The following is an 8,410-nucleotide window of genomic DNA, read 5'->3' as shown; positions in this document are numbered from 1 at the left end:
CTTAAAATGCTCGGGTATGTTGATTCCATATTTACGAGTTCTTAAATGAATTAATCAAAAGCCGTGTGATCAAGGGTGTGGGTACAAGTTGTATCGCATACTATAAATCGTCCACAATGCTAGGTGGCAAATTATTTTCTTTCAAGCTTTTTTTTTTTTTTTTTTTTTTTTTTTTTTGACAAGACGAACTAAAAAACAACAATAGAAAAGAACTAAAACAACTAAAAGGACCAGAACAAAAAATGGCGACGGCGAGCCTGAATAGCCAACCAATGAGCCGGAGCCACCCACTGACGAGGAACCTTCCAAAGTTCACAAGCTGAGAACCTAAGGAGGATATCCCTAATGTCCTGAATCAACCAGATGCAAGAAATATCTCGACCTCCTTTATCTTGAAGAAAAGAAAATAAAGTCGAGCAGTCAGTGTAGATCAACAAGCGCCTGAAACCATAACGATCAGCAGCCTTGAGAGCCCAGAGACAAGCCTGTAATTCTGAGTGTAGAGCAGAGGAAGAAAGGAAAGCTCTGGAACCACCACCAAATACCATATTCGAACCTAGGTCACGAAAAATCCAACCAGCACCTGCAGAGCTATCATGAGCTGTAAAAGCTCCATCAAACACCAGGCAAATATCATATGTAGACCCGGAAGGACCGTGGAGACAGCAGGACGAAAAGGATGATCCAGATCTAGGACAACCACCTGCAGTGGTCGAGAGAGCTGAAACTTTAAAATCCCGAACTGTGAGGCTTCGTGAGACCCAGTCCTGCATAATGTGAAGAACAATAGCAGGAGAAAGCACAGCTTGTCGAAAAACCTTATGATTACGAGCGATCCAAATGGCCCATAAAAAAGAAACCAAACTCATTAACAGTTCCCAAGACTTAGTTTGTCGCAAAGATAACACTTGGTTTACAAACCATTCAGTGAATGGCTGATCTCGACGAACAACAAGCGACTGAACATGTGGAGCAGTCGTCCAAAGAGTGGAAACAAAAGGGCAATCACGAAAGAGATGATCAATCGTCTCCTGATTACCAAGACATAAAACACAAGTTGGATCCGCTGGAATCCCTCTTGCATGTAAAATCCCATTGAGAGGCAAGGCATTTTGGAGAAATTTCCAACAAAAACACTGCAACTTCGGTAAAAGAGGTAAACTCCAAAACAAGTTCCACCATGAAGAGGAGAAGGAAGTTACACCACCCGAGTGATCAAGCCTGCGAAGCAGCATAGCATAGGCAGACTTGGTAGTGAAATTGCCATCCCTTGAGAATTTCCAGTAAACAAAATCATCCATCAGCCTACTAGGACGTTCCATAGCCAAAATACGACTAGTTGTGGAAGGATAAAAAAGCTTATGAACTAAAGTCGAGTCCCACGCGTAAGAACGCGGATTAATGATAGAAGAAACATGAGACGGTAAAGACGTCTCACTATTTTCACGGAAAGAGAGAGGTTCCCCAGGAACCCAAGTGTCCTCAAGAATGCGAACCTGAGAGCCAGAACCAACCTTCCAAGCTATACCATCAGACAACACAGACAGTCCTTGCAACAACCCCCGACAACCCCAAGAAGACCCGGGAATTGCCCTCGTTTGAAAAGAGCGAAGAGAAGGATACTTTGCTGAAAGGAGTCTGGAAACAAGAAGCTGAGGATGATGATGAATACGCCAACATTGACGAGCCAGAAGAACAGAGTTGAATGTGCCAAGACGACGGATGCCAAGACCTCCCAACCCTTTAGGAAGATGTAGAAGAGTTTTAGATCATAAAGCAAGCCCTCGAGACTGAGAATCCGACTTCCACCAGAAGCGGGCCAAAAGATTATCCACTTTGGAACATGTCGAAGAAGGAATCTTAAACACCGAGAGAACATGATTGAACGAGGCAACCAATACCGAGTTTATAATAACCAACTTCGCAGCAGAGGAAAGGCCTAAGGAGGCAAAACTTGTCAGACGCTTAACTACCTTGTCAATAAGAAAACCAAAATCAGAAACTTTACTACGGCCCAACTCCTCCAGTAAGCCTAAATATGAACCCAAGGTAGGCTTATGCTGAAGCTTCAAACTTTGAGCAAGGAAATCACGATAGTCTGTCGGAGTGTTGGGGCTAAACTTCACAAAGGATTTCTGAAGATTAATAACCTGACCTGACAGACAACAGAATTCTGATAAAAGAGCCGTAAGATTCTCACAGGTAATCTGTAAGAATAATAAGGAATCATCGGCAAAAAGCAAGTGAGAAATCGCAGGAGCTCCACGAGAAATGCAAATTCCTTTAAAAAGAGAGTCTCGTTCTGCCTTGCGGAGCATAGCTGACAGGACCTCCATACAGAGAACAAATAAATAGGAGGATAGAGGGTCGCCTTGACGAAGACCACATTGAGGTTGAAAAGCTCGGAGGGGGTTACCATTTACCAGAACCTGATAGGAAACTGTTGAAACACATTGACGAATAATGTGAATCCAATAAGGAGGAAACCCGTAAGCTTGGAGCAACCAAAACAGGAAATCCCACTTGACCCTGTCATATGCTTTATTCATGTCCAACTTGATAGCTGCATAGAAGCTCTTTTTCGCTTTTGATTTATTCATATAGGTAAGAACCTCATGAGCAATCAACGCATTATCGGAAAGAAGACGGCCCGGAAAAAATGCATTCTGATAATCTGCTACCAAACTAGGTAACACTTGACGAAGACGACCTGTAAGGCACTTCTCAACACACTTATAAATCACATTACATAAACCTATTGGGCGGTATTGAGAGATAACCTCCAGATTGTCCACTTTCGGAAGTAAAGCCAAGAACGTACGATTCCAATCCTTCAACAGATAACCATGAGCAAAGAAGTGTTGTACTGCTTCAACCACTGAAGGGCCCACTATATCCCAAAGAGTTTTGAAAAAAGCTAACGGGAAACCATCTGGACTAGGGGACTTGCTATCATCAATGCTAAAAATCGCAGTCCTAATCTCCTCCGACGAAAAAGGCTTCATGAGAAAACCTTGTTGAGCAGAGGATAAAGAGGGTAATTGAAGGCTATTCCACCACTCTGTATCATAATCAGATGTATGATCAGAGACCGAATAGAGATCTTTGTAAAATTCCAGAGTCATGGAAGCAATCTTATCAGGCTCGCGATGCCAACAACCAGAAGAATCCCGAAGACCTGAAATCCTATTTCTTCTCTTCCTTGACTGAACTGAGGAAGACAAAAGACAGGAATGTGAATCCCCCAAAGCATCCCATTTTAGCTTTGCTCGTTGTTGCCAGAACACGTAAGCTGCTTGAGCTTCAGCTACCCTTTCATTTTTAGTAGAAATGAATAAACACCGATCCGCTCGAGAACATAGAGATTGTGAAGCTTGTTGAACATCAAAAACTAATTGCTTCCAATTAATACCCCAAGCCTTCTTATGAGAAATGCACCAGGCAAGGAGACGATCTCGAGAAACAGAGAGTTTCCGAGACAAAACAAACATAGGGGATCCTGGAAAGAACAAGGAGAAAACAGTAGCAATTATACCATGCACCGCCGGAGCAGACAAACACCAGTTCTCAATTCTATAAGGACGTGAGGTGTATGGTTATTATTGGATTTTAACATATGTACATACATATCTAATTTTCCCTTTTACATAGATTAATACTGTGTGAGGTGTATGGTTGTGCATTGTGGGGGATGATGAATTTGAATTTGAATTTGAATTTGAGTTTGAGTTTGAGTCTAACTAATAAGTTAATTATCATGACCCACTTTGGTAAAGGTGTAGAGGTGCAATTTATCTTTCGAAATTGAGTTATGTTTCACCTTACTAGAGAAATCCTAGCCATTAGATTGTTTTGTACGAATGACTAGGATTCCTTCTTATCCTTCTCATTTTAAGATCCTTCTCATTGGATCACAATCCTACGCTAGAGTTCAGGTAGAGAGCTCTAAATAGATTGTGCTTCAAACGAGTTAATTTCTCCCTTGTCAACGTATTTTTTATTACTTCCAAAATTAAGCCAATTCCTTGATTTATGCTCAATAAGTCAAATTGCTTTTAACTTAATTGGAGTATTTAAATGCTAGCCATATTTGTGACCAGATTCGTTGTATCTGGTTCACTCTCATAGCTATATAAACATCTCCTTTTGTACATTTTAGACATAGGAAAAGTGAAAAATATCCTCTCTTAAAATGATTCTTTATGACCTCCTAGTCTATTGAGCATTGTTCAAAGGTGTTTTCAATCTAACTCTCCATAGTACACCAAAGAGTTGGAGTCGTGTATCCTTAGAGGTCGATTGCTACGAGTCCGTGTGAACCTATGCGGGGTAAATTCGACTTAGAGTAGTGATCTATTGTCACGGCACAACATTTTCCAGATAAGCCTTTTAAATATTTTAATTGCTATTAATTATATTTCCTACACCCTATATAAGCTTGTGAAGAAACTAATATTTTTCCATTGTTTGGAACCTTGAGTTCGTGAACAAAATGTGGCTTGTTCTTCATGTTTTGGCTTGCTATTTGTCATTTCTTCACAATGCTCCCAAGTACAATAAGTAGCCATCATTTTCGGCTAGTGTATGCTTCAAAATTTAATGAAAAATTATACCTTTTGATTAAAACTAGTGTAGAAGTATTTTATAGAATCAAAAGACTTACAGATGGGATAAGGGACAAATCGGGGATCTTAGATGCACATCGTTCTTCGAACCTTAATGCTTATCATCAATAAGCTTGGCGCAAGAAATCGGGAACAAAGGGCAAAGGAAATAGAGTAGTTGTAGTTGTTGCTATTCGTGGTAGTAATTCACATCAATAATCCCCCGGCCGCACAGTGATATGAGCTAACTATGTGCAATATAATATTAACGTAGTTACACAGGATTTGTTATTTTATAATTAATTTCACGTAATTTGATGATGCATAAATAATTTACCTCGTTTGTTGTGTTTTAGAGTCTACCAAATAAGGATACTTTTATTTTTTTTTGAAGCAAAATATTTATGCAACTCTTTACCAAATAAGGAAAGTTTTATTTTTACAACATAGTATGTTTGTCATTTTTATAAGCCATATGTATGCATATAACCATGTTATTGTACCTAAAGTATTAATTACATACTGTATTACACAATTTACATTCTTTATTTATCTTCCTACATGTTCTATGCATGAGGATAATATCAGATAGAGCTGTCAAATATTGACCCGATCCGAGAACCCGACCTGAACCGGCAATGATCTGAACCTGAACTGTGCCCGAAAAAAGGGGGTGAAACTAGTGACTTGTAATCCGACCTGAACCCAACCTGATGTTAACCGACAACCGATTTGATCCAATACTTTATGACCTGAACCCGAACATGCATCCAACCCGATAGTAATGAAGGAATTATGTCTTCGATAAGTGCAATTACTAGATATTTCAAGGATTACTATTATGGAGATAATAAGGTCGTTCTTTTGGGTCATCATTAATTGTTTCTAGATATGATAAATGAACTTTGGGCTAGACAAATAGTTCAAATCCCAATACGTTTAAGCTTAGGATTTTCTAGTTTAATATAAATACATTTTTGTTAAGCAAGTTTAGTACTACAAAAACCTCTTCTCTTAGCTTTTCTCTCACTACTTAGTTTTTAGATTAAACTTCTCTCTTGTTTTACTCTCTCTACAACTCTACAACTTTGTTCTTAATTTAGTCCATTATTTTTGTTAATTTTGGTAACAATTCCTTCTCTATTATTTTCAGTAATTTAATTTCTTTATCTCATCATGACTTGTTTAATTGCTTTGATTAGTTTAGATTTAATTATGTGTGAGTAGTTTTCTTTCTAGGGTTTGTGGGTATCCATAAATAATATGAAGGGGTAATTTATTGTTGTTGATTGTCAATGCTAGATTAATTTCCTATTGATTGATTTAATGCTATGCAATTAGACTTGCGCAGGTTTAATATGTATGATTTTAGCAATATTGATTCGAGATTCGAGAGATGAGAATTGATGTTTAGGCTTAGTTTCAATAGGCAGGTTAATTTATAAATGGTTAAGTCAAGATTTGAGAGATGCGATTTAATACCGGTAGATTAATTCTGTGATTGTAATACGTAGCGAAAGCCCTTTATGATCTGATTAATTGATGTATTGATGATTGATTGTAATTTTTTACCTTGGAGTATTATTTATTGGTGAACCTATGCCCTAGGTCTTTTATTCATTGATTTCTCTCTACCCTGAATCTTAGTAGTTTTATTTTCATTCGATAATAATAATTTGTTACTTAATACTTTAGATTGCTTTAATTAATTAAGAATAGAAAGACTTGTTTCCCTATGGATTCCCCCTACTTTCCTATCTACTTTAGTTAGAGGATCTAGGTAATACTTTTGATTAGGTGATACGACTTTAGCCTTTCAAAATTTGGCGTCGTTGCCGGGGAGGAGGTTTTATTTTTATTTCTAATTGTTTTTGTAGTCTAGATTATTTTCCTTCGTCCCAGAGAACGTGAGTTCTTTGGGACAGTTCTCATATTTGTCGTCTAGTTCTTTGTTTATGCCCAGGTGTTCCAGATCAGGTTACATCTCTTACGATAATGAGATTGAGTGCTCTTTTCATAGACAAAAGAATTTGAACAAGCAAATACTGGCAGGCTCTGGGAGTGATATTCCTAGGGACCCTCCATCTGATTCCAGCGGTTCGTAAGTTTCTTCAGAACCAGAATCAGAGATGACAGGAAATCGACCTAAAACGCTCAGCAATTATTCGCAGCCGTCATTGACGAATTTTCCACATCTCAATCCCACTCCGACTCTTGATAGAGTGCAATTCGAGATTAAACCCTGATTTATCACGATGATAGAAAGGAAGCAATTCAGTGGGGCTAAGGGTGAAGACCCAAATCTTCATGTTGCAGACTATTGTCAATATTGCAATACCATCAGGCAAGCTGGGGTCACACAAGACCAAATCAGGGACATCCTTTTTCCTTTCTCTTTATGTGGGAAGGCTAAATTGTGGTTTAATGGTTTGAATAGAACTGCACTTGGTATTACTAACTAGGAGACTCTTGTTTTGAATTTTTATAACAAATATTATCCTGTAGAGAGGACAGCTTTACTAAGGAGTGTAATTCAAAACTTTGCCCAAGAGCCAGATGAAACTTTATATGAGGCTTGGGAAAGATTTAAGGATCTGTAGAGAGAGTGTCCCCACCATAATTTAGCACAGTGGCAGTTGATCCAAGCCTTTTATAATGGGATTGGAAATTCATCTAGAACAATTTTATATTCTATAGCTAGTGGGAGGTTTATGAATCTTAATGTTGATGACGCAGGTCAAGTTATCGAAGATATGACAATTCAAAATTCCCAATATGGGAATCCTAGAGGTTTTGCTAACAAAGGGAAACATAGTGTTGATTCCGTATCCTTTTTGCAAGCTCAATTAACCTCTATTTGTCAGAAATTAGATAATCTTAGTACTGCAAATATAGCTAATGTTTCTGCTATTAATAATAATTCTAATGATGCTTTCTGTGAAAATTGTGGAATTGTAGGTCATTGGGAACAAGATTGCAGGAGTTTTGTGGAGCAAGTTAATGCCTTTCAAGCCTATAGGCAGAATGACCCATACTCCAACACCTACAATCCTGGGCTGCAGAACCATCCATATCTTTCTTACCGGAGCACCAATGTTCAAAACCCGTTACCCCCACAACAATCACAAGCATCACAACAACCACAGCAGAAATATTACCATCCCAACTCTGGCCAGAAAACCCAACCACAACAACCCTCCTCATCTTCTGACCCTGCTTTGTCAGAAATTAGAGTGATGCTGGCTAGTATGCAAAAGCACATGGAGAGTAGGGATGCTCAAATTGATTCGATCATAGCCCATAATAAAATCGTAGATAATCAAATTGCCCATATTTCCTCTAGTCTACAAGCCCGTCAACAGGGAGCCCTACCATCGCAGCCAACAAGACCTACAGATCAAGCTTTTGCAATTACCCTAAGGAGTGGTTCACACTATGATGGGCCCCTTATGCCTAGAGATGATGAACCTGTTTCAATGAAATCTGCAAATCTTGATTTTGTTAAACCAAACAATGTCGCTAATAGCCCTACAGGGCTCCAAGGTAGTACTAATATTTCTGATGATACATTGCAGGGTACAACTCCAGGGAAGGTTGCAACTCAAGATAAGAATAGCGAAGTTCAAAAGACAATTATCAAACTTCCTTTCCCCAATAGACATTTGAAGACTAAATTAGATAAGCAGTTTGGTAAGTTCCTGGAGATGGTGAAAGATTTGCAGGCAACGGTTCCTTTCATAGAACTAATTACACAGATTCCTGCATATTCTAAATTCATGAAAGAAATATTGATTAGGAAAGGTCTA

General features: G+C 38.6%; 1 protein-coding gene and 1 non-coding gene across 2 annotated transcripts; both read right to left on the bottom strand.

Annotated features, from left to right (window-relative positions):
• Positions 1 to 221: 221 nt before the first annotated feature.
• Positions 222 to 7,808, bottom strand: LOC145584094 (uncharacterized). The gene is made up of 4 exons (XM_081641023.1): positions 7,688 to 7,808; positions 6,651 to 6,749; positions 1,844 to 3,499; positions 222 to 1,741 (listed from the first exon to the last, which is right to left on the bottom strand). Exons 1-4 carry the CDS (start codon positions 7,806 to 7,808, stop codon positions 222 to 224), a joined length of 3,396 nt encoding a protein of 1,131 aa, XP_081497149.1.
• LOC145587097 (small nucleolar RNA R71) lies at positions 7,121 to 7,227 on the bottom strand. Its single transcript, XR_014101134.1, has one exon. It is a non-coding gene; the product is annotated as a small nucleolar RNA R71 (small nucleolar RNA).
• Positions 7,809 to 8,410: the final 602 nt, after the last annotated feature.

This window comes from Chenopodium album, chromosome 16 (genome assembly GCF_948465745.1).
Source record: "Chenopodium album chromosome 16, dcCheAlbu1.1, whole genome shotgun sequence".
NCBI lineage: Eukaryota > Viridiplantae > Streptophyta > Magnoliopsida > Caryophyllales > Amaranthaceae > Chenopodium > Chenopodium album.
Note: the sequence above shows the minus strand (reverse complement) of the source record. Positions and strands in the feature narration are given on the sequence as shown.

Excerpts from the sequence above, each read along its gene's own strand:
- LOC145584094 (XM_081641023.1), bottom strand. The coding sequence starts at position 7,808 with ATGAGGAGGGTTGTTGTGGTTGGGTTTTCTGGCCAGAGTTGGGATGGT. Across the intron at positions 6,750-7,687 it reads TTTTGAACATTGGTGCTCCG|GTCGATTTCCTGTCATCTCT; the intron begins GTAAGAAAGATA and ends TGAGCGTTTTAG. Across the intron at positions 1,742-1,843 it reads TAAGATTCCTTCTTCGACAT|GGTTGGGAGGTCTTGGCATC; the intron begins GTTCCAAAGTGG and ends ATCTTCCTAAAG.